General features: G+C 43.3%; 2 protein-coding genes across 4 annotated transcripts in view; both read left to right on the plus strand.

Moving 5' to 3' along the window:
• LOC121003535 (gastrula zinc finger protein XlCGF26.1-like) overlaps positions 1 to 27,368 on the plus strand; it is a 1,829,815-nt gene that overhangs the window by 455,563 nt on the left and 1,346,884 nt on the right. The gene's annotated exons all lie outside the window — the stretch shown is intronic.
• On the plus strand, positions 55 to 27,228 carry LOC121004254 (oocyte zinc finger protein XlCOF7.1-like). The gene is made up of 5 exons (XM_040436415.1): positions 55 to 171; positions 10,389 to 10,635; positions 10,720 to 11,825; positions 12,078 to 12,630; positions 27,068 to 27,228. Exons 1-5 carry the CDS (start codon positions 55 to 57, stop codon positions 27,226 to 27,228), a joined length of 2,184 nt encoding a protein of 727 aa, XP_040292349.1.

The raw sequence follows: 27,368 nt of genomic DNA on the forward strand, positions 1-27,368 counted from the left end.
GTTAGTAGATAATTGATCACCCACTATGGTAACAGTGGTATCAAGAAATTGAACATGGGTGGTCGAGTGTACAAGAGTAAAACTGATGTCCGGGTCCATATGGTTCAAAAAATCATGAAAGCTCTCGAGAGAAATAGCATCACCATGCCAGATGAGGAAGACGTCATCTATGTATCGCCACCACCCCAGAACTTTGCTGAAGTGGTGGGACACATAGACAAGGTCCTCCTCGAGGGCCGCCATGAAGACATTGGCATAAGTGGGTGCCACATTAGACCCCATGGCGGTCCCTCGTAGCTGAAGATAAAAGCTATCCATAAACAGAATATAATTACTTCTCTACCTTGTCAAGATTTTATTATCCACCTTTTGGATTTGGTTTTGAGAATAGTTGCTGCCAGATAGTTGTCTCCGGACTGCAGCCACCCCCCTATCGTGGTCAATGGAGGTGTACAGGCTCGTGACATCAAAAGATGCGAGGAGACAACCATCTGGCAGCACAATGTCAGAGATTTTATCCCAAAAATCACCAGTGTCCATGATGTAGGACCTGGCGCTGATCGCTTAGTGTTGACATACTCTAATAAACCACGTTCACTCCTATCTTTAAATTATATATACAGTGACCCGGTGGGGAGCTTATTGGTTTCCTTCTACCCATTTATTTACTCCTATGTTGCTGTGCCCGCTGTGTCTCTCTCCCGTTGTCAGTATTTCTTTCCCCTCCCCCTGCTGATCCTTGTTGCCAATTGTCCGAGTCTGTCCTTTGTTTGGGGCGGGCCTCTGCGCGCGGTGCTGGGCTTGCGGTTGCCGTGACAGCAATGTGTGTCCGGCTTCGTGGGCGGGGTTCCACCCGGCATATCCTCCTGAGGGGTCACGTGACGATCGCGCTGGTCATGTGTTTACACGTCTCCATGGTGACGACGCTTGGCTCCTCTCAGAGGGTGTTGCTCTTGTGACGTGACGAGGACTCTGGGCATGCGTGGTTCAGCGGTGAGGACGCGGACTTTGGCGCTCCTGTCCATGCGCCGCAGTGTGAGTTGTTTTAATCTCACTGAATTATTCACTTTTTTTATGCACTCAGGTGATATGACATTATGTTGATGAACTTGATTATGGTCAATTAACTCACAGTTATGTTGTTACTATGATCAATACGTGCATGTACACTTTATTGTACTGTGTAGAATATTATGTTATGTAAATAATCAGGTCATACAAATCACATCAGTTTTGATATACTATATATTGCATTTTTTACGTTATTACACTCAGTATTGAATAATTGTCACTCTTATTGTTTGCTATGTATTGTGGGTATATATACCCGTGTATGACACCATGTGGTATGCTTGAGAAAGACCGCATTGAGACGGTTGAAACGTTGCACAGAGGGGAATAAAGGATCCACTTTTTTCATTTTATCTGGAGTGCTGCCTCATTCTTTGTATACTATACTCATCTATAGCCGTCTGAGCCTGCGGCTGAGAGGACTTGCACCCGCGGTTTTGGTCTTGTGCTGCTGTGATTCTTTTTTGGTTTATATAATTTATATATATATATATATATATATATATATATATATATATATATATATATATATATATATATATATAGGAAAAGAAATCAGGGCAGCACTCCTGGTAGTCGGGTATGGGTGCCAGCGGCGATAAACACCTTACCAAGGTGTGCAATATAGAATAAAGAAAGACACCGCAGCACATCCGTTAGGTGAAAGAAGTGGGACCCTTTATTCACCTGTGCGACGTTTCGGTCCGCTTGCTGGGACCATTCTCAAGCAATACAGCATTGTGGGAACTGTGAGCATTTTATGCAGTCATAGTCAATTAACATACACAAGTGGCAATCGATAAAAAATACAAAATACAGAAGATATAGTAAATATCAGAAGAATACAAATGTGACAGGCCCGGAAGGTAGTTAAGATCAAAGCCGTAATCGGCATACATAAGGCTTCCAGGTATACATATTAGTCATAAATACAGTAAAAATACAAAAGTGGCAATTAATAGTGAATCATCATCACCTGTGAATATGTGAAGTTGACAGGACCGAACATGGAGTGGGGCGTGCTCGATGGTGGGAGGATGAACTGTAGCATGATGCGCCGCATGGAAGTGGCGTCCCGGAACTGCTACTGCGCATGTCCGTGACGTCACTGTTAGTCAAACACATGATCACCTAGTGAAACGTCACGTGACACGGCAACATAACATAACAATGCCGTAAGTAGAGGTAAAACCAACATCAAAACAAGAAATTCTGTAGCAGTACACGGATAGAACACCCAGGGTATGTGGTCGGGCGACATGCCATCTTGCGATTCGCTGTCGTCCGGCGTCAACGGGCACAGAAAAGGGGGAAGGCGAAACAGCGGCAGCCATCACCCTCCCACCATGCTCGTCACAGTTAACCCCTTATCGGGTGGGAATCCTGCACAGAGACTTTCTGAGTATACAAGTAGCAGTAGTAAATATAGCTGTAATAAACAGTATAATAAGCAGTAATCCAGGGATAAGCCACACATGTTTAAAGTAAGCATCACGCCTCCCGCTGAGCTAAGCCCATCCAGCAATAGGTCCTGCTCAAAAAATAAAGGGAACACTTAAACAACACAATGTAACTCCAAGTCAATCACACTTCTGTGAAATCAAACTGTCCACTTAGGAAGCAACACTGAGTGACAATCAATTTCACATGCTGTTGTGCAAATCGGATAGAAAACAGGTGGAAATTATAGGCAATTAGCAAGACACCCCCAATAAAGGAGTGGTTCTGCAGGTGGTAACACAGACCACTTTGCAGTTCCTATGCTTCCTGGCTGATGTTCTGGTCACTTTTGAATGCTGGCGGTGCTTTCACTCTAGTGGTAGCATGAGACGGAGTCTACAACCCACACAGTGGCTCAGGTAGTGCAGCTTATCCAGGATGGCACATCAATGCGAGCTGTGGCAAGAAGGTTTGCTATGTCTGTCAGCCTAGTGTCCAGAGCATGGAGGCGCTACCAGGAGACAGGCCAGTACATCAGGAGACGTGGAGGAGGCCGTAGGAGGGCAACAACCCAGCAGCAACAACTTTTCCCATTTTTTTTTTATACAAAGTTGGCATTTGACCAAGATATTTATCTCACCCAGCATGGGTGTATGTAAAATGACACCCCAAAACACATTCCCCAACTTTTTCTGAGTACGGCGATACCACATGTGTGACACTTTTTTGCTGCCTAGGTGGGCAAAGGGGCCCACATTCCAAAGAGCACCTTTAGGATTTCACCGGCCATTTTTTTATACATTTTGATTTCAAACTACTTTGCACGCATTTGGGCCCCTAAAATGCCAGGGCAGTATAACTACCCCACAAGTGACCCCATTTTGGAAAGAAGACACCCCAAGGTATTCCGTGAGGGGCACGGCGAGTTCCTAGAATTTTTTTTTTTTGTCACAAGTTAGCGGAAAATGATTTTTATTTTATTTATTTTTTTCTTACAGTCTCATATTCCACTAACTTGTGACAAAAAATAAAAACTTCCATGAACTCACTATGCCCATCACGAAATACCTTGGGGTGTCTTCTTTCCAAAATGGGGTCACTTGTGGGGTAGTTATACTGCCCTGGCATTCTAGGGGCCCTTATGTGTGGTAAGTAGTTTGAAATCAAAATCTGTAAAAAAATGGCCGGTGAAATCCTAAAGGTGCTCTTTGGAATGTGGGCCCCTTTGCCCACCTAGACTGCAAAAAAGTGTCACACATGTGGTATTGCCGTACTCGGGAGAAGTTGGGCAATGTGTTTTGGGGTGTCATTTTACATATACCCATGCTGGGTGAGATAAATATCTCGGCAAAAGACAACTTTTCCCATTTTTTTTATACAAAGTTGGCATTTGACCGAGATATTTCTCTCACCCAGCATGGGTATATGTAAAATGACACCCCAAAACACATTCCCCAACTTCTCCTGAGTACGGCGATACCAGATGTGTGACACTTTTTTGCAGCCTACATGCGCAAAGGGGCCCACATTCCTTTTAGGAGGGCATTTTTAGACATTTGGATCCCAGACTTCTTCTCACGCTTTAGGGCCCCTAAAATGCCAGGGCAGTATAAATACCCCACATGTGACCCCATTTTGGAAAGAAGACACCCCAAGGTATTCAATGAGGGGCATGGCGAGTCCATAGAATTATTTTTTTTTTTGCCACAAGTTAGCGGAAATTGATTTTTTTTTTGTTTGTTTTTTTCTGACAAAGTCTCACTTTCCGCTAACTTGGGACAAAAATTTCAATCTTTCATGGACTCAATATGCCCCTCAGCGAATACCTTGGGGTGTCTACTTTCCGAAATGGGGTCACATGTGGGGTATTTATACTGCCCTGGCATTTTAGGGGCCCTAAAGCGTGAGAAGAAGTCTGGAATATAAATGTCAAAATTTTTTTACTCATTTGGATTCCGTGAGGGGTATGGTGAGTTCATGTGAGATTTTATTTTTTGACACAAGTTAGTGGAATATGAGACTTTGTAAGAAAAAAAAAAGAAAAAAAATTTCCGCTAACTTGGGCCAAAAAAATGTCTGAATGGAGCCTTACAGGGGGGTGATCAATGACAGGGGGGTGATCAGGGAGTCTATATGGGGTGATCACCCCCCTGTCATTGATCACCCCCCTGTAAGGCTCTAGTCAGACGTCCGTATGTTTTTTACGGATCCACGGATACATGGATCGGATCCGCAAAATACATACGGACATCTGAATGGAGCCTGACAGGGGGGTGATCAATGACAGAGGTGTGATCAATGACAGGGGGGTGATCAGGGAGTCTATATGGGGTGATCACCCCCCTGTCATTGATCACCCCCCCCTGTAAGGCTCCATTCAAATGTCCGTATGTGTTTTGCGGATCCGATCCATGTATCAGTGGAACCGTAAAAATCATACGGACGTCTGAATGGAGCCTTACAGGGGGGTGATCAATGACAGGGGGGTGATCAGGGAGTCTATATGGGGTGATCACCCCCGTCATTGATCACCCCCCCTGTAAGGCTCCATTCAGACGTCCGTATGTGTTTTGCGGATCCGATCCATCTATCAGTGGATCCGTAAAAATCATACGGACGTCTGAATGGAGCCTTACAAGGGGGTGATCAATGACAGGGGGGTGATCAGGGAGTCTATATGGGGTGATCAGGGGTTAATAAGGGGTTAATAAGTGACAGGGGGGGTGTAGTGTAGTGTGGTGCTTGGTGCTACATATTACTGAGCTACCTGTGTCCTCTGGTGGTCGATCCAAACAAAAGGGACCACCAGGTAGCAGGTATATTAGACGCTGTTATCAAAACAGCGTCTAATATACCTGTTAGGGGTTAAAAAAATCGCATCTCCAGCCTGCCAGCGAACGATCGCCGCTGGCAGGCTGCAGATCCACTCGCTTACCTTCCGATCCTGTGAACGCGCGCGCCTATGTGCGCGCGTTCACAGGAAATCTCGGCTCACGCGAGATGACGCCAATCGGCGTTAGCGTAGCCTGGGAGAGCCGCCGCAATGACGCCTTTCGGCGTTAGCGTAGCGGTAAGTGGTTAATGACCATTAGACAGGAGTGCATTCATTTAATGGCCATTTAAAAAGGGTACTCTAGTAGACATTGGCCTTATCCACTTGCACGCACAGAGGCAGTTGTTCCTCTCTTGATGCTGAACGACCTGTGCTACCAACACAATGACTTTACCATGTGCTCCCAGCATTACCGCTAGGAACACATGGTGGTGTCACCGCACTGGCAGTGCAGGTCTAGTGTTGTGCGAATTGAAGTATCCAAAGTAGACTTTGATCTGGATTTCAGGAAAAATTCTATTTGTTGCAAAGCTAAATTACCTTGTGCTTCATGGTAACTAATCAATTTTTCCTAAAATGGTGGCTGAAAAAAATAAAAGGTATTCCACTTGCTTGCGGAGAGGGACCTGCGGTGAGCAGAGAACGGATGGCCTCTACGCGAGTAAGTGGAAGAGGTGAGTATTTTTTAAAACTCCTGGTTAACCCCTGAAAGGCTGTGAATGTGAGGCACAGATGCCGCAATCTGCATTGAATGTAGCCGCTGAGAAGTTAAATGACGGGGGGTGGCATGATTGCCGTTCCTCATCATTGCGGCAACTCCATACAATGGAAAGCGATTTTGTGACAAAGTATTTCATAACAAATAGATTTTCTTGTCGAAGATCAGCTAAGCAGCCAAATGGAATTTTTCAAAACTTCGCTCATCTCTATGCAGGTCCTTCACCATCAGGAGAAGAGCCTGCATATTTTTGCCTTAAAAATAAGTCTCTGCACATTATTACTGCTGGAGGTTTCTCTGGGGGACATTATGTATACTGCAGGGGTTTGTAATGAAATAAAATAAAATAAAAGGCCAATGAAATTAATCCAGTTTTAATGGACATTTTTAACAGCCATTAAAAATGGATGCAAAATGTCCAAACAGCCTGGAAAGGGATACCAAAATTGTTGAAAAATGGCCATGAAAAACTGACAGTGTGTCGTGTGCATGTAGCCTTAAAGGGACACTACAGGCCCTATAAACATATTTATATGCAGTCATAGATCTATTAAAGTGTATTCCAACGATATAGGAGTACCCCCTGTCTGCATTGTAAACCATGTAAAAACAACTTTATATTGATTTGTCAATCACATTTCTTTATGCCCAGGGGGCGTTTTTTCTCCTACCTTCGTGCCCAGCCGCGCCTCAACTGCACCAGCCGCGGCTCTTACATTCCCCGATCCTGTCAGTTGCCGCACATGCCCAATAGATACTTATGGACATCGGCCTCAATCGGACCATCTGCGCATGCGCCGGCACCCTCCCAAGCCTGTAATTGAATCCAGCGCTTGGATTCAATTACAGGCTTGGGAGGGTGCCGGCGCATGCGCAGATGGTCCGATTGAGGCCGATGCCCATAAGTATCTATAGGGCATGTGCAGCAACTGACAAGATCGGGGAATGTAAGAGCCGTCCAGCGCAGTGAATAATAATGAGCTGGGCGGCGGTAGGAAGCGATAGTTGAGGCGCGGCTGGGCATGGAGGTAGTAGAAAAAAAACGCCCCTTGGGCATAAAGAAATGTGAAAAAACACCCCTTGGGCATAAAGAAATGTGATTGACAGATCAATATAAAGTTGTTTTTACATGGTTTACAATGCGGACAGGGGGTACTCTTATATCATTGGAATACACTTTAATAGATCTATGACTGCATAGGAATAACAAAATATGTTTATAGGGCCTTTCAGTGTCCCTTTAAGGGGGTAATACAATAAAGTCTCACCACTGAACACAAGATATTTTCTACCTGCCAGTCAATGAAGAACCCAAGATCTCCGGACTAAAGTGACTAAATCTGCATATTATTAATAGTAATTATAGTTCGAGGAAAAAAAATCATGTTGAGGGGCTCTCCAATGGTCAGTGATGGCTTACTGTGCTTCCTACTGGCCCATCTACTCACCTTCCTCTCTCCGAGTCCAACTCCTTTATCTGTCATCGATTATAGCCCAGGTCTCATTCCCCGGCCTGCACTTTCCCCAGCATCAGGTGTGATACGGTGATGTCATTGCACCTGCTGGAAGTGGAAGAACGCACAGACCAGAGATAATCCCCTGGCCTGTGCACTTTCCTCAGCTTAGCAGGAGAGATGATGTCATCATATCATGTCTGCTGCTGGGGAGAGCATGATGTGCTTGGTATTACTTTTTTGATTTTATTCATAGTACAGAAACCCTACTACTATAAGGGGTACACTAAGAGACAGCACTACTGCAGGGGGGCATAACTAATGTGTTGGGCCACTAAGGTGAAGCATTATTGTAAGGGGACATAACTACTGTTTGGAGACATGAAGGGGACATTCTACTGAATGGAGACACTTTTTGATCATCACTACTGTGAAGAGAGCACTAAGGCGAAATTCCACTGTGAAAAGGATACTGAGGGGACCCTAAGGGGGCATTCAGCGCCTCATGTTCAGCGCTAGGAAATGTTTTATTTATATCTTGTATACACTGAACAAAAATATAAACGCAACACTTTCGGTTTTGCTCCCATTTTGCATAAGCTGAACTCAAAGATCTGAAACATTTTCTACATACAAAAAAGACCCATTACTCTCAAATATTGTTCACAAATCTGTCTAAATCTGTGTTAGTGAGCACTTCTCCTTTGCCGAGATAATCCATCCCACCTCACAGGTGTGGCATATTAAGGTGCTGATTAGACAGCATGAATATTGCACAGGTGTGCCTTAGACTGCCCACAATAAAAGATCACTCTGAAATGTGCAGTTTGATCACAGCACAATGTCACAGATGTCGCAACGTTTGAGGGCATGCAATTGGCATGCTGACTGCAGGAATGTGTACCAGAGCTGTTGCCTGTGCAATGAATGTTCATTTCTCTACCATAAGTAGTCTCCAAAGGCGTTTCAGAGAATTTGGCAGTACATCCAACCGGCCTCACAACCGCAGACCACGTGTAACCACACCAGCCCAGGATCTCCACATCCAGCATGTTCACCTCCATAATCGTCTGAGACCAGCCACCCGGACAGCTGCAGCAACAATCAGTTTGCATAACCAAAGAATTTCTGCACAAACTGTCAGAAACAGTCTCGGGGAAGCTCATCTGCATGCTCGTCGTCCTCATCGGGATCTGACTGCAGTTCTTCATCATATCCGACTTGAGTGGGCAAATGCTCACATTCGATGGCGTCTGGCACATTGGAAAGGCGTTCTGTTCACCGATGAGTCCGGTTTTCACTGTTCAGGGCAGCTGGCAGACAGCGTGTGTGGCATTGTGTGGGTGAGCGGTTTGCTGAAGTCAACGTTGTGGATAGAGTGGCCCATGGTGGTGGTGGGGTTATGGTATGGGCAGGCGTATGTTATGGACAACGAACATAGGTGCATTTTGAATGCACAGAGATACCGTGATGAGATCCTGAGGCCCATTGTTGTGCCATTCATCCACGACCATCACCTCATGTTGCAGCATGATAATGCACGACCTCATATTACAAGGATCTGTACACAATTCCTGGAAGCTGAAAACATCCCAGTTCTTGCATGGCCAGCATACTCACCGGACATGTCACCCATTGAGCATGTTTGGGATGTTCTGGAACGGCGTATATGACAGCGTGTTCCAGTTCGTGCCAATATTCTGCAACTTCGCACAGCTATTGAAGATGAGTGGACAAACATTCCACAGGCCACAATCAACAACCTGATCAACTCTATGCGACGAAGATGTGTTGCACTGCATAGGGCAAATGGTGGCCACACCAGATACTGACTGGTTTTATGACCCCCTTCCCCCAGGTAAGGCAAAACTGTGCACATTTCAGAGTGGTCTTTTATTGTGGGAAGTCTAAGGCACTATTCATGGTGTCTAATCAGCACCTTGATATGCCACACCTGTGAGGTGGGATGGATTATCTAAGCAAAGGAGATGTGCTCACTAACACAGATTTTGACAGATTTGTGAACAATATTTGAGAGTAATGGATCTTTTGTGTATGTAGAAAATGTTTCAGATCTTTGAGTTCCGCTTATGCAAAATGGGAGCAAATCCGAAAGTGTTGCGTTTATATTTTTGTTCAGTGTATATAAATGACTAATTGGGTGGAGGTTGCAGGGAAGTTGCTCAAGTTGGGGGCTGACCATTTATACTTATGCCCCTTGGTCTACTATTAGATTGTGAGTTGTTTGGCCACCACTGTTTTAGTCAATTGATACTTGAATTTTTGCGCCATGCCTTGTACTTTCTGTGGATTTATTTTTTATACAGAAATGTTATCAAATTTCAATAGAATTTTATGGTATATTATTCATCAATAATGTGTTTTGTTGGCAGATAACTGTACTGGGATCTCAGAGAATCATCTAGTATCTTTAGATTTTGAAGTAGATGATTGTGGTATCACACGAGATACAAATGGAGAGCATGCCAGCATCCAAGATATACCTTCATCCAATCACAGAAAAAATGTATCACTTGATCCTTTTAAACAGGTCCGATCTTCTGATTCATCACAGACTGTAACACAGAATAAAAGTCGTAGAAGAGGTGTTAAACATCAAACAGTTCACATAGGAGGGAAGCCATTTTCATGTTCAGAATGTGAGAAATGTTTTAAGCATAAATGGGCTCTTGTTACACATCAGAGAATTCACGCAAGGGAGAAGCCATTTTCATGCTCAGAATGTGAAAAATGTTTTAATCATAAATCCGCTTTTGATACACATCAGAGAAGTCACACTGGAGAGAAGCCATTTTCATGTTCAGAATGTGAGAAATGTTTTACCGATAAATCATCTCTATTTAAACATCAGAGAATTCACACAGGGGAGAAGCCATATTCATGTTCAGAATGTAGAAAATGTTTTAGTTGTAAATCAAAACTTGTCACACATCATAGAATTCATACAGGGGAGAAGCCATATTCATGTTCAGAATGTGGGAAATGTTTTAGATCTAAATCACATCTTGTCGCACATCATAGAATTCATACAGGGGAGAAGCCATTTTCATGTTCAGAATGTGGGAAATGTTTTAGATCTAAATCACATCTTGTCGCACATCAGAGAATTCACACAGGGGACAAACTATTTTCATGTTCAGAATGTGAGAAATGTTTTCATTCTAAATCGCATCTGGTCACACATCAGAGAATTCACACTGGAGAGAAGCCATTTTCATGTTCAGAATGTGGGAAATGTTTTTATTCTAAATCACATCTTGTCACACATCAGAGAATCCACACTGGAGAGAAGCCGTTTTCATGTTCAGAATGTGGGAAATGTTTTCCCAACAAATCAACTCTTAATACACATCAGAAAACTCACACTGGAGAGAAGCCATTTTCATGTTCAGAATGTAGAAAATGTTTTAGATGTAAATCAGAACTTTTAACACATATGAGAAATCACACAGGAGAGAAGCCATTTTCATGTTCAGAATGTGGGGAATGTTTTAGATCTAAATCACATCTTGTCGCACATCATAGAATTCATACAGGGGAGAAGCCATTTTCATGTTCAGAATGTGGGAAATGTTTTAGATCTAAATCACATCTTGTCGCACATCAGAGAATTCACACAGGGGACAAACTATTTTCATGTTCAGAATGTGAGAAATGTTTTCATTCTAAATCGCATCTGGTCACACATCAGAGAATTCACACTGGAGAGAAGCCATTTTCATGTTCAGAATGTGGGAAATGTTTTTATTCTAAATCACATCTTGTTACACATCAGAGAATTCACACTGGAGAGAAGCCGTTTTCATGTTCAGAATGTGGGAAATGTTTTTATTCTAAATCACATCTTGTCACACATCAGAAAACTCACACTGGAGAGAAGCCATTTTCATGTTCAGAATGTAGAAAATGTTTTAGATGTAAATCAGAACTTTTAACACATATGAGAAATCACACAGGAGAGAAGCCATTTTCATGTTCAGAATGTGAGAAACGTTTTTATCAAAAATCAGTTCTTGCTACACATCAGAGAATTCACACTGGAGAGAAGCCATTTTCATGTTCAGAATGTAGAAAATGTTTTAGTTGTAAATCAGAACTTGTCACACATCATAGAATTCATACAGGGGAGAAGCCATATTCATGTTCAGAATGTGGGAAATGTTTTAGATCTAAATCGAATCTTGTCACACATCAGAGAATTCACACTGGAGAGAAGCCATATTCATGTTCAGAATGTGGGAAATGTTTTCCCAACAAATCAGCTCTTAATGCACATCAGAAAACTCACATAAGGGAGAAGCTATTTTCATGTTCAGAATGTAGAAAATGTTTTAGATGTAAATCAGAACTTCTAACACATATAAGAATTCACACAGGGGAGAATACATTTTCATGTTCAGAATGTGGGAAATGTTTTCCCAATAAATCAGCTCTTAACATACATAAGAAAACTCACACAGGGCAGAAGCCATTTTCATGTTCAGAATGTAGAAAATGTTTTAGATGTAAATCAGAACTTCTAACACATATGAGAAGTCACACAGGGGAGAAGCCATTTTCATGTTCAGAATGTGGGAAATGTTTTCATGTTAAATCACATCTTGTCACACATCAGAGAATTCACACTGGAGATAATCCATTTTCATGTTCAGTATGTGGGAAATGTTTTCCCAATAAATCAGCTCTTAACATACATAAGAAAACTCACACAGGGCAGAAGCCATTTTCATGTTCAGAATGTAGAAAATGTTTTAGATGTAAATCTGAACTTTTAACACATATGAGAATTCACACAGGGGAGAAGCCATTTTCATGTTCAGAATGTGGAAAATGTTTTCCCAACAAATCAGCTCTTAATTCACATCAGAAAACTCACACAGGGGAGAAGCCATTTTCATGTTCAGAATGTAGAAAATGTTTTAGATGTAAATCAGAACTTCTAACACATATGAGATTTCACACAGGGGAGAAGCCATTTTCATGTTCAGAATGTGGGAAATGTTTTCATGTTAAATCACATCTTGTCACACATCAGAGAATTCACACTGGAGAGAAGCCATTTTCATGTTCAGAATGTGGAAAATGTTTTTACAGTAAATCCTCTTTTGTTCTACATCAGAGAACTCACATAGAGAAGTAATTTTCATGTTCAGAATGTGGGAAATGTTTTAAAGGGGTTGTCAGAGTTATAAAAAAAATAATAATATAGCACTGAAAATCTGATGGGCAGCAATATATAACTAAGCTAAGCAAGTTTTATGCAAAAAATATATATATTTCCTCATTTCCCTGGTTCTTTTCTGGCCCTTTGTTTACATGCAATAACAACAACCTCTGCCCCTCCTCCTGCTCTGCAAAGGGAGTGGATACCAGAGCTGCCCTGAGTGACATGTCTGCCTGCTGGGAGACTCTGAAGCATGTTGTATGTGTAGAACTACAAGTCCCACCTGTATAATGACACTGCTAATACATACAGGATCTTTCCCCTACCTTCTTGTGCAATGCTCTCTTTAGTCTGTCAGATCCTGTGCCCAGAATTGTCATTGCTGCAGCTAGCCAGTATGTGCAGCTGAAGGGGTTAAGAATCCTAGGAGAGAGAGCAGATGGCAGTGGAGGGGGCATGGCCAGCACAGTGACGTCTCGTTTACAGGCGCTTGTAAACTACCTTTATCAGAGCAGGGAGAGAAGCTGACATCACAGGTCATGTGACCCTCAGTCAAATCTGAGAAACCAGCCACTGGAGATAAAGTGAGTTAATTGGAAAGCTGTTACATTTGCTTAGTTAGGAACATAGAAAAAACTAAAAAAATAACTCTGACAACCCCTTTAAACAGAAATCAGTTCTTGTTTCACATCAGAGAAGTCACACAGGGAAGAAGACATTTTCATGTTAAGAATGTGGTAAATGTTTTCCCAACACATCAGCTATTGATACACATCAGAGAATTCAAAGAGGAGAGAAGCCATTATCATGTTCAAAATGTGGGAAATGTTTTAACCATAAATCAGCTCTTGTTATTCCCCAGAGAGTTCACATAGGAGAGAGGCCATTTTCATGTTCAGAAGTTGGGGAATGTTATCATTGTAAATCACATCTTATTAGACATCAGAGAATTCACACAGAGGAGAAGTAATTTTCATGTTCAGAATGTTTTAAACAAATCAGTTCTTGTTAAATATCTGAGAATTCACAGAGGAGAGAAGCCATCTTCTTGTTTAGCCTATTAGTGACCACCCCTATGTGTTTTTATCCACCTCAGCCCCTATAGCTTAAACACCCTTAATGACCAGGCTACTTTTTACACTTCTGACCTACACTACTTTCACCGTTTATTGCTCGGTCATGCAACTTACCACCCAAATGAATTTTACCTCCCTTTCTTCTCACTAATAGAGCTTTCATTTGGTGGTATTTCATTGCTGCTGACATTTTTACTTTTTTTGTTATTAATTGAAATTTAAAGATTTTTTTGCAAAAAAATGACATTTTTCACTTTCAGTTGTAAAATTTTGCAAAAAAAAACGACATCCATATATAAATTTTTCTCATAATTTATTGTTCTACATGTCTTTGATAAAAAAAAAATGTTTGGGTAAAAAAAAAATGGTTTGGGTAAAAGTTATAGCGTTTACAAACTATGGTACAAAAATGTGAATTTCCGCTTTTTGAAGCAGCTCTGACTTTCTGAGCACCTGTCATGTTTCCTGAGGTTCTACAATGCCCAGACAGTACAAACACCCCACAAATGACCCCATTTCGGAAAGTAAATACCCTAAGGTATTCGCTGATGGGCATAGTGAGTTCATAGAAGTTTTTATTTTTTGTCACAAGTTAGTGGAAAATTATGATTTTTTCTTTTTTTTCTTTTTTTTTCTTACAAAGTCTCATATTCCACTAACTTGTGACAAAAAATAAAAACTTCCATGAACTCACTATGCCCATCAGCGAATACCTTGGGGTGTCTTCTTTCCAAAATGGGGTCACTTGTGGGGTAGTTATACTGCCCTGGCATTCTAGGGGCCCAAATGTGTGGTAAGAAGTTTGAAATCAAAATGTGACGCTTTAGGGCCCCTAAAAAGCCAGGGCAGTATAAATACCCCACACGTGACCCCATTTTGGAAAGAAGACACCCCAAGGTATTCAATGAGCGGCCTGGCGAGTTCATAGAATTTTTTTTTTTGGCATAAGTTAGCGGAAATTGATTTTTTTTTTTTTTTTTTTTCTCACAAAGTCTCACTTTCCGCTAACTTGGGACAAAAAGTTCAATCTTTCATGGACTCAATATGCCCCTCAACGAATACCTTGGGGTGTCTTCTTTCCAAAATGGTGTTATTTGTGGGGTGTTTGTACTGCCCTGGCATTTGAGGGTCTCCGCAATCATTACATGTATGGCCAGCATTAGGAGTTTCTGCTATTCTCCTTATATTGAGCATACAGGTAATGAGATTTTTTTTTTCCGTTCAGCCTCTGGGCTGAAAGAAAAAAATGAACGGCACAGATTTCTTCATTCGCATCGATCAATGTGGATGAAAAAATCTCTGCCAAAAAAAGAAAAGGAGGGGAAAGGCGTCTGCCAGGACATAGGAGCTCCGCCCAACATCCATACCCACTTAGCTCGTATGCCCTGGCAAACCAGATTTCTCCATTCACATCAATCGATGTGGATGAATAAATCATTGCCGGGATTTTTATTTTATTTTTTATATACAAAGTGTTTGCCAAAGCATAGGAACACCGCCACCTCCTCAGCTCTTATGCCTCGGCAAACGTATCTTTTACTGCAGAGGAGAAATCTCGTCTTGCAGTGCCGCATACACCGACTTGCGTGTAATCTGACAGCAGCGCAATGCTTCTGTCAGAATGCACATCAGTGCTGCAGCTAGTCGATCGGCTGGTCCACCTGGAAGGTAAAAAAAAAAAACAGGCCGCAACGCAATAATTTTATTAACTTTGGAACAGAACATATAAACTTTAACTTTTTGAACTGAACATTAACCTTTTTGCTTACTGGTGTTTTTTTTTTACCTTTATAGAACAAACCTCTCCTTCCCCATGGGTCAATGTGCAAAGCGCCCAAAGATGTGGCGAAGTGCATTATGCACTTTGTCTTAGGTGAAAGGAGACGTTTGCAGCAGCTGTGAGTGAATGGGCCCTAATAGCCCTGTGTGTCTGTCCTGGTGAGATGTGATCCCTATGCTAGGTGTACCTGTGTGTGGTACTTCCGGAAACACTCCCCTAAGCATAGGGCAGGGTGGTCAGGACAGAAATAGCGGGTGTCACGCCTTATTCCACTCCTGCTACAGACACGACATCTTTTTCGGGGTGACGGTTGGGTTGAGGTACCGGCAACGACATTGGGGAAATGTCGCTCGTGTAGACGTCTAACTACACTGGTGGATGGGGCCACGGAACCTTCCGGATACAGGAGGTTCTCGATTATCTCTTCCTGAAATTTGAGGAAGGATCGTGTTCTCCCAGCCTTACTGTAGAGAACAAAACTATTATACAGAGCCAATTGAATCAAATATACAGACACCTTCTTATACCAGCGTCTGGTTCTGCGGGACACTAAATACGGAGACGACATCTGGTCATTGAAGTACACCCCTCCCATGAGCGCATTATAGTCGTGGACTGAGAGGGGCTTTTCAATGACACGGGTTGCTCGCTCAATTTGGATTGTCGTGTCTTCGTGAATAGAGGAGAGCATGTAAACGTCACGCTTGTCTCTCCATTTCACCGCGAGCAGTTCTTCGTTACACAAGGCAGCCCTCTCCCCCCTTGCAAGACGGGTGGTAACGAGCCGTTGGGGGAAGCCCCGGCGACTAGGTCGCACAGTGCCACAGGCGCAAATCTGTTCTAGAAACAAATGCCTAAAGAGGGCCACACTTGTGTAGAAATTGTCCACATAAAGATGGTACCCCTTGCTGAATAAGGGTGACACCAAGTCCCAGACTGTCTTCCCAATGCTCCCCAGGTAGTCAGGGCAACCGACCGGCTCCAGAGTCTGATCTTTTCCCTCATAGACACGAAATTTGTGGGTATAGCCTGTGGCCCTTTCACAGAGCTTATACAATTTGACCCCATACTGGGCACGCTTGCTTGGGATGTATTGTTTGAAGCCAAGGCGCCCGGTAAAATGTATTAGGGACTCGTCTATGCAGATGTTTTGCTCTGGGGTATACAAATCTGCAAATTTCTGGTTGAAATGGTCTGAGGGGCCGAATTTTGTGGAGCCGGTCAAAAGCTGGGTGGCCTCTGGGACGGGAGGTGGTGTTGTTGCTAAAATGCAGGAAACGCAGGATGGTCTCAAATCGTGTCCTGGACATAGCAGCAGAGAACATGGGCATGTGATGAATTGGGTTCGTGGACCAATATGACCGCAATTCATGCTTTTTAGTTAGACCCATGTTGAGGAGAAGGCCCAGAAAAATTTTAATTTCGGAAACTTGGACTGGTTACCACCGGAAAGGCTGGGCATAAAAGCTTCCCGGGTTGGCGGTTATAAATTGAGTGGCATACCGATTTGTTTCTGCCACAACGAAGTCTAAGAGCTCCGCAGAACAGCTCAAAAAAATCCCAGGGCCGAACCGATCTGAGCCGTCTCAACCCGAACTCCAGACTGGGCGGTAAAAGGGGGAACTAATGGTGCGGCTGAAGTTGGTGACTGCCAATCAGGGTTTGCCAGCACCTCAGGGATTCTAGGGGCTCTACGGGCCTGTCTGTGCGGTGGCTGCGACGGGGTAACTACTGCACGTGCCACCGTACCAGCTTCAACTGCCCTTCTGGTGCTCGCTACTTCACCATGTTGTACGGCAGTGCTGGTACTAGGTCCAGGAAGGGCTGCGCTGCTGGTGTATGCCTCACCACGTGATCTGACAGTGCCAGCCCCACTCTGCTGCTCTTGAAGTGGATCCTGCGCAACCTGTGGTCTAGCGACACGGGGCCGGGTATGCCTGGTGCTATCAGGGACCTCCACCTCCTCGTCCGAACTTTGGGTCAGAGAGCCACTGCTTTCTACAGGTTCATATTCTGACCAGCTAGATTCATCAGATGAGGGTTCCCACTCCTCATCCGACTGGGTAAGAATCCTGTAGGCCTCTTCAGAAGAATACCCCCTGTTTGACATTTGGGCAACTAAATTTAGGGGTATTCCCTGAGACTACCCAAGAAAAAAAGCAAGCCTGTCTTACAAATGGGAGGCTAGCGAAGTACCGGAGGCCGCTGCGGTTGATAAAAAATATCAAAACAGATTTTTTTTATCGCCGCAGCGCGTGTAAAGTGAATGTGCAGTGATCAAAAAAAATAAATTTTTTGTCACTGTGGTGGGGCGGGCATGGGTGAACGCACGTGTGGGCGACTAATCAGGCCTGATCGGGCAAACACTGCGTTTTGGGTGGAGGGCGAGCTAAGGTGACACTAATACTATTTTATAGATCTGACCGTGATCAGTTTTGATCACTTACAGATACTATAAAAGTACAAATGCTGATTAGCGATACGCTAAACAGCGAATAAGTGACTGCGGTGCGGTGGGCTGGGCGCTAACTGATCCCTAAACTACCTAACCAAGGGGCCTAAACTATCCCTAAAACCTAACAGTCAATACCAGTGGGGAAAAAAAGTGACAGTTTACACTGATCACTTTTTTCCTTTCACTAGTGATTGACAGGGGCGATCAAAGGGGTGATCAAAGGGTTAATTGGGGTGCAGGGGGTGATCTGGGGCTAAAGTGTACTGTTGGTGCTACTCACTGTGATCTCTGCTCCTCTGCTGGATCCAACCGACGAAAAGGACCAGCAGAGGAGCAGACAAGCCATATAACAGATCATATTTACTAATATGATCTGTTATATGGCTTGTGATTCGTTTTTTTGAAAATCGCCAGCCTGCCAGCCAATGATCGTTTCTGGCAGGCTGGTGACGAACTTGTCCTTTAACTTTTGCCGGCCCGCGATGCGCATGCGCGGGCCGGCTCTGACTGAAATCTCGCGTCTCGCGAGATGACGCACGGATGCGTCCAGGAGGAATGAATCAACCACCTTCCGGACGTATCCGTGCGTTAGGCGGTCCGGAGGGGGTTAAGGTGGTTACTAATTGTGCACTCCATATCATAGACACAGACCCATTGACTTGACTGTGTCTGCATTCCACAAGATATGGCAAGGTTTGAAGCAGAGGCACAGATCGAAGCTCTTCAGCGGGATTTCAGTCCATGCATCCACACCGCAAAAAAACAAACAAAACATGTTATATTTTTTTACGGGGCAGAATGTATCTTGCAGATTGTGGACCCGTTGAAGTGAATAGGTCTGCATCTGCAAACGGCGTGCACATTTCCGGTGCTCGTGCATTGCGGATCACTATTTGTGGTCCGCAGCATGGAGCACACACCTTGCTTTCAGCTACCAGAGGTAGCTGAGGCTTTGGAGAGTTGAGAGCTGCCCAAAAATTCATGGCTTCCTGTATTGGATGAATGGTGGTGATCAAAGGACAGATTCAGTTAAAGTGAAAGTAAGTTTTTCTTTATATATCTCCTCTAAACAAAAATGTCTGGTGAGAAGAAATAAAAAACCTTAGTTTCCCAAAGGTACCACCCAGCCTATGATCGGTGTGGGGACCCTCCAGTCTTGTAAAATTGCAAATACAGGGGCCTATGGGAATAAAATAGAGCTGGATTCCCATAAGAGCTAGTGTCCAGACATATGGAAAAAGAGACGTCATTCACACTTGTAAATGGCCAGTTACTTGCAATCAAGTGGAATGACAGGATGTCTGCAGGCTTTCCACTGAGCATAAGGACGGCACAGGGGTAGTAATAGAGAGAGGGGCCACCACTGGTAAGAGTAAGGCTACTTTCACACTCGCATTTTGGCTTTCCGTTTGAGAGATACGTCATGGGCTCTCACAAGCGGTCCAAAACGGATCAGTTTTGCCCTAATGCATTCTGAATGGAAAAGGATCCGCTCAGATTGCATCAGTTTGCTTCCGATCAGTCTCCATTCCGCTCTGGAAGCAGACATCAAAACGCTGCCTGCAGCGTTTTGCTGTCCGCTTGACGAAACTGAGCCAAACGGATCCATTTTCTCTGACAAAATCTGGCACAATAGAAAACGGATCCGTCTCCCATTGACTTTCAATGGAGTTCATGACGGATCCGTCTTGGCTATGTTACAGATAATACAAACGGATTCGTTCATGATGGATGCATGCGGTTGTATTATTGCAACGGATCCGTTTTTGCAGATCCCTGACGGATCCGCCCAAAACGCGATTGTGAAAGTAGCCTAAGCCTGTCTGAGTGACACATCGTAAATCTATGGGAGTAGTGTATCTTTCACATTTAGATGGCCCAGTTAAAGTGATATGTAAATGTCCCACCTGCCAAAATATATTTTAAAAGTATCAAAATATATATAAAAAAAAATACAAGTGAGAATAAAATAGAAAAAAACTGCCCACACCTGTCGAAAGCATTGGCATAGTTGCTCCTTTCACATGGAACAAATAAAACTATCAAGGAGCTTGAGTTTGAAATAAAACAACTTTCCTCCCCAAAGGAAAAAAAAAAAAACACCCTCTAAAAACATTAATAAAGATCCCTATGTGTCATGTAAAAAATAAGCTGTAAAAATCAGGTGGGTTGAACAAAAAATAAAAATTAAGTTTGAAGCATTAAACGACCACGTTTATATCATTAATTCTTTCGGCCCAGGAGGGTTTTTTATTTTTGGGTTTTCGTTTTTCACTTTTTTATTTCTCAATTCACATAGCCGTATGAGTGGGGTGAAATTGGAAAAAACTCAAGTCCACAACAGTTTTATGGGTTTTGTTTTTATGCCATTCCCTATATGGTAAAACTGACCTGTTATTTCATCCTTCTGGTCAGTACGATTACGTTGATACCACATATGTACCAAAGGGGCGGATTAGCCATAGAACTTACAGGGAAATTTCCCGATGGGCCGATACCCAAGTGGCCGCCTGTGCCCTCCTCACGGCTGGCAAGTGGAAGTTTTTGGGGATTTATTTTGTGCTGCTTGCAGTATTGATAGTTAGTATTTTTTCTAGGTCCACTTTAAAGGGAACCTGTCACCAGTTTTATGGTGTCCTAACTAAGGGCATCATAAATAAGTGACTGATTCTCTTAGCAAAATGCTGGGTCACTTCCTTTAATTGACCCAGTCAATCTGCCAACATCCTGTATTGAAAAGCTCCAGCTGATAATGATGAGTCATGAATATTTTTATGATCTCCTGACTCTTCCCGCCTACCTGATTGACAGTTATTTTCCATATGAATCAGCAGCAGGTGGGCAGGGGAGTGGCTATAGCTGTTAATTAAATAAACGCTGGAATCAATGACATCACGCTGGACTCACTGACATCACGCTGGACTCAAATCAGCTCATTAGCATGCGGCATGTGGCATCTTTGTGTGTATATTATGAGGTAACCATCTGTCACACCAGTAAGTGAATACATCTAAGGCACTTTTTAGTAGTTAATGATTGTATATAATTAGTTAGATTATAATCAAATATCCACATGACAGGTTCCCTTTAAGTTCCCAGTTTGCCTTTGTATGTATAATTTTCTTGAATTTTAATACTGAAAAAATAATAATCTTTGGGGAAAAAAAACTTTTCTTTTCATGGTCATATTCTGACCCCTATAACAGTTTTTTTTTTTTTTTTTGTGTGTGTGTAAGGAACTATGTGAGGGCTCTTTTTCATTGATACTATTCTGGCGTGTGTAAGGGTACTTTCACACTTGCGGCAGGACGGATCCAACAGGCTGTTCACCCTGTCGGATCCGTCCTTCCGCTATTTCGCCATGCCGCCGGACCGCCGCTCTGTCCCCATTGACTATAATGAAGACGGGGGCGGAGCTCCGGCGCAGCATGGCGAAAGGCCGCCGGACTAAAAGTACTGCATGTCCGACTTTTTAGTCCGGCGGCTTCTCACCGCGAACTGCCGTGCTGCGCTGGAGCTCCGCCCCGTCCCCATTATAGTCAATGGGGACGGAGCGGCGGCACGGCGAAATAGCGGAAGGACGGATCCAACAGTGTGAACAGCTTGTCGGATCAGTCCTGCCGCAAGTGTGAAAGTATCCTAAGACTTTTTGATCACTTTTTGGCTACATGCACACGAACGTTTTCTTTGCGGATAGGATGCGGACCCATTCATTTCAATGGTGCTGTCCGCATCAGTATGTCTGTTCCGTAGCCCCGAAAAAAAAAAAAATAGTACATGTCCTATTTTTTTCCGTTTTAGGCATTGTTACAATGGAGCCGCAAATAAAAACGGATGGCATATGGATGTCATCAGTTTTTTTTTTTTTTTTTTTTTTTTGCAGATCCGCAATTTGCCTTTAAAAATTTTTTTGTGGGAACATGAAGTGACAAAAAACTGCAAATCAGCCATTTTGACTTTTTTTTTCTCGTTTTGCCATTTGTCAAATGGGAAAAATTATCTTTCTATTTTAATACTACGGGCGTTTCCGCATGTGGCAATATCCATCATGTGTTTTTTTTTTATAGTTTACATTTTTTTTCTTTATTTACATTTTGGGGAACGGGGTTTTCTTTTAGAATTAATTATTTTTTTTTTAATGCTATTTAATAGTTCCCATAGGGAACTATAAGGCCTCTTTCACACGGGCGTTGCGGGAACACCCGCGATTTTTCCGCACGAGTGCAAAACATTGTAATGCGTTTTGCACTCGCGTGAGAAAAATCGCGCGTGTTTGGTACCCGAACCTCTTCACAGAAGTTCGGGCTTGGGATCAGTGTTCTGTAGATTGTATTATTTTCCCTTATAACATGGTTATAAGGGAAAATAATAGCATTCTGAATACAGAATGCATAGTAAAACATCGCTGGAGGGGTTAAAAAAAATAATAAATAATAATTTAACTCACCTTAATCCACTTGTTCGCGATGCCCGTCATCTCCTTCTGTCTTCATCTGATCTCTGTGCAGCAACAGGACCTTTGATGACGTCACTCCGGTCATCACATGGTACGTCACATGATCTTTTACCATGGTGATGGATCATGTGATGACCAGAATGACGTCACCAAAGGTCCTGTTGCTGCACAGAGATCAGATGAAGCCAGAAGGAGATGCCGGGCTACGCGAACAAGTGGATTAAGGTGAGTTAATATTTTTTTTTTTTTTTTTTTTATATAACCCCTCCAGCGATGTTTTACTATGCATTCTGTACTCAGCATGCTATTATTTTCCCTTATAACCATGTTATAAGGGAAAATAATAATGATCGGGTCCCCATCCCGATCGTCTCCTAGCAACCGTGCATGAAAATCGCACCGCATCTGCACTTGCTTGCGGATGCTTGCGATTTTCACGCAACCCCATTAATTTCTATGGGGCCTGCGTTAAGTGAAAAACGCACAAAGAGGAGCATGCTGCGATTTTCACGCAACGCAAAAGTGATGCGTGAAAATCACCGCTTTTGTGCACAGCCCCATAGAAATGGATGGGTCGGTATTCAGTGCGGGTGCAATGCGTTCATCTCCCGCATCGCATCAGCGGAATACTCGCTCGTGTGAAAGGGGCCTAACAAGCAATCAATAGATTGCTTCTCTTATACACTTAATGCATTATCATTAGAAAATATTACTGTGGGCCTATGGAGCCCTGCCACAAGCAGAGGCTCCATAGGAACAAATGTGTGGCAGCTTCATTTCATTCTGGAGGACTGAAGCTGCCGCACGATCCATCTGGCTTCCCCGATCCTCGCCGGGGAGAGCCGGAGAAGGCCAGTAAGCGCATGCTTCTAGGTTTTAACACTTTTAGATGCCATGGTCATGCTTTACCATGGCATCTGAAAGGTTAAAAGTCCACAATCGGCATTACCACTAGCTGTAGACTTTAGCTGTGAGTGTCTGCTCTATGAAACAAGTTTAGAGTCCCGGCCAGCTCTGTATATATATGGCACTGGTCTGGCAGGGTTTTAAGGGGTTTTCCCATTATTTTGATCTCGATGGCCTATTGTCAGTATAGGCCATAGGTATCAGATTGGTAGGGGACCCAGGTGTCACACCCCCACCATTCTGGTCCAATCAGCTGGTCTGCAGTAGCTCTGTTACCAGAACTCCACAGCTCCATCCATTGTGCTGTGGACAGAGGCAGTGACCAATCACTTCAGTGGGAGCAGCTCCGACATAACCGGATCCATCCAATACACATCTAGACAGCTACTGCAGAACATCTGATCGGCGGGGAGCAGAGTGTCGGACCCATGGCAATATGATGAGGATAGGCCATCAATATCAAGATACTGGAAAACCATTTTAAAGAGATTGTGCAGCTTTTTACAAGTGATGTCCTATTGTCAGGAAAGGGTATAGAGAAATCCACAGCACACTTCAATTCAGGTGAAAAAATCAGGTTACTTTATTAGTAACAGCAGCATGCAGATAGCAACGTTTTAACCATCTCTGGTCTTTCTCAAACTATAAAATCACATAGTATAGTGTGCCTTTAAATAGTGGGTGTGTGGGTGTGTCCCTTGTGGGGGGTGTTGGATCTAAATCCTGCATCTGGAGTGACTTAGTGAAGCTAATAACGCCATCTATACATTTCCTATACATAATATTGAATGATACATACTGGTGAAAGAGGGTCCATGTGAAGACCAGCGCTGCATTCAGGAGTGAATTTGCGCCAAAATCCGGCGTGCTCTGTATCCGCATGCGCAGAGTCCCCACTCCCACAGGGGGAGGGATCCTAAGGCAGCCAATAGAAAAATCGTGCGCCTGTGACATTCGGTGTTACCGAGGGCAAGGGGCAGATCCTGGCTATGGGAACGCCTCCCGCCCGCAGCACCAATCCAGGGCACAGACGCTGGCGACGTCTATCGTTGCTGGTGAGAAGGAGCAATCCCCAAAAGAGAGAGGATCGCGTCCCCTCTGCAGCAACTGTGTAAACCATATGTTCCAGCTGCTAGGGAAGGGAACGGGGTGGTGATATGGAGTTGGCCAAGGTATATGAGGATTTCAACTGGCTGGCATCGTTGGTCAGACGATTCCAGTTGTAACATGAGTCCCCATGTTGGGCTGTGGCCCCTACAGGGACATGGTCAATGGTAAGTTGGCTATCAATCCCTAAAGGAGGGGTCAAAAGTCACTATTCATACATTCCCCATATGAGAACAGTGTTAACCACAGAATTCCTTTAGTGAGTTTACTCTGTAACAAGGGTAAGGTCACATGACAGTTTCCCCCTGATCGCTCAATCCTTGTTTTTAGAGGCTATTTATATATCAGACTTACCCCGTGGTTTAGGAGAAGCTGCTGGAAATTTAGAATAGGAGTAATAGAGTTCTTGGCTGGGACGGAGTCTGTGTACGCACAGTTGGAGAAGTCGTCGGGTGAGGAAGGTAAGAATAAGTGGTTTCACATGGAGAATCCCCTATAATGCAAAAAGTGATAATTGTGATATAAACAGACACAACAATAATCTATTGTTGGGCACTCTACTTATGTTAAAATCTTATGTAGCGAAGTCACACATAGGGGTTGAGCAAGATGTAACTTGGGGAATAAGTTACTACAGAAAGACACTAAGATTAAAATCCCTATTAAGTCCTTTTGGTTCCAACGTATCCAGTTTATGGATCCATTTAAATTCCAATTTTTAAGGAGAGTCTCTTGGTCCCCTCCCCTTCGGAGTTGTGGAATCCGATCGATTACCTGAAATCTCAGTTGTGAGATATTGTGCCCAAATTTCGCAAAATGTTCCGGGACAGGTAGTTCAAGGGCAAATTTGTGGATTTTTGACTTATGTTGGGTGAGTCTCTTTTTTAATCTCCTGTGTGGTCTCACCCACGTATAGAAGTCCACATGGGCATTGTAAAATGTAGATGACGAATGAGGAGTTACATGTATAGAATTGTTTAATGTGGTATCTAGTACCTGTCCAGGGGTGCACAAATGTATTGCCCTTCATCATGCTGTTACAATGGCAACATCCTAGGCATGGGAAGCTGCCCGTTCTTTTATTCGGTTGTTGCTGTAAGGTGTATGAGTCTGCATGTACTAGTCTATATCGTAGATTAGTGCCCCTTTTGTATGAAAATAGTGGGGGATTTTGAAACTCAGCAATTTTTGGGAAAGCTTGGGTCAGAAGTTTCCAGTTTTTTTTGATTATCATTGAGACCTCATTACTGAGAGGGGTATATTTAGAGACAAATATAATTTTTTGGGACTGTTCTTTACCCTTTTCCTTTTTCAATCAGTCCTTGTCTAGTCATGCTCTGTACTCTGTCCTCATGTCTTTTGACCAATTTAGGGGGATACCCTCTTTCCGTAAATTTCTGTGTCATTTCATCTAGTCGAGTTTGTATGTTTTTTGTTCTTTGCTCACTATCCTCCCGACTCGTAGGAATTGGCTATAAGGGAGTGATTTTACCATTCCGCATGTGTGCACTATCAAATTACAGAAGATTGTTTCTGTCTGTTGCTTTCCAAAACAGGTCAGTGTTTAGAGAGTTGTTTTCCGTGTAGACCAACACGTCCAGGAACTGTAGCTGATCAGCTGAGTGAACCTTTGTGAACTGCAGTTCCTGATGAATCCCATTGAGATAGTCGTTAAATTCCTGCAATTGAGATACTGTTCCTGTCCAGATGAAGAAGATATTATCTATACATCTCATCCAGCCCCTCACAAATTAGAAGAAGCTGACACTGTCATTCATCATCTACATTTTACAATGTACCACACAGGAGATTAAAAAGAGACTCACCCAACATAAGTCAAAAATTCGCAAATTTGCCCTACCTGTTTGAACTACCTGTCCCAGAACATTTCGCTTAATTTGGGCACAATATCTCACAACTGAGATTTCAGGTCATCGATGGGATTCCACAACTCCGAAGGGGAGGGGACCGAGAGACTCTCCTTAAAAAATTTGAACTTAAATGGATCCATAAACTGGATGCGTTGGAACCAAAAGGACTTAATAGGGATTTTAATCTTAGTGTCTTTCTGTAGTAACTTATTCCCCAAGTTACGTTCTGCTCAACCCCTATGTGTGATTTAGCTACATAAGATTTTAACATAAGTAGAGTGCCCAACAATAGATTATTGTTGTGTCTGTTTATATCACAATTATCACTTTTTGCATTATAGAGGGTTCTCCATGTGAAACCACTTATTCTTACCTTCCTCACCCGACGACTTCTCCAACTCCGCGTACACAGATTCAGTCCCAGCCAAGACCTCTATCACTCCTACTATAAATTTCCAGCAGCTTCTCCTAAACCACGGGGGTAAGTCTGATATATAAATAGCCTCTAAAAACAAGGATGAATGCTGAAGGTGCGATTTTTTTTATTTTTATTTTTTTTTATTTTTTTTTGTCCCTGACCGCCAATGAGCGATCAGGGGGATACTGTCATGTGACCTTACCCTTGTTACAGAGTAAACTCACTAAAGGAATTATGTGGTTAACACTGTTCTCATATGAGGAATGTATGAATGGTGGCTTTTGACCCCTCCTTTAGGTACTGATGGCCAACTTACCGTTGACCATGTCCCTGTAGGGGCCACAGCCCAACATGGGGACTCATGTTACAACTGGAATCGTCTGACCAACGATGCCAGCCAGTTGAAATCCTCATATATCTTGGCCAGCTCCATATCACCACCCCGGTCCGTTCCCTAGCTGCTGGAACATATGGTTTACACAGTTGCTGCGGAGGGGACGCGATCCTCTCTCTTTTGGGGATTGCTCCTTCTCCTCAGCGATGAAAGACGTCACCGGCGTCTGTGCCCTGGATTGGTGCTATGGGCGGGAGGCGTTCC

Source organism: Bufo bufo, chromosome 6 (assembly GCF_905171765.1).
Source record: "Bufo bufo chromosome 6, aBufBuf1.1, whole genome shotgun sequence".
NCBI classification, from domain to species: domain Eukaryota; kingdom Metazoa; phylum Chordata; class Amphibia; order Anura; family Bufonidae; genus Bufo; species Bufo bufo.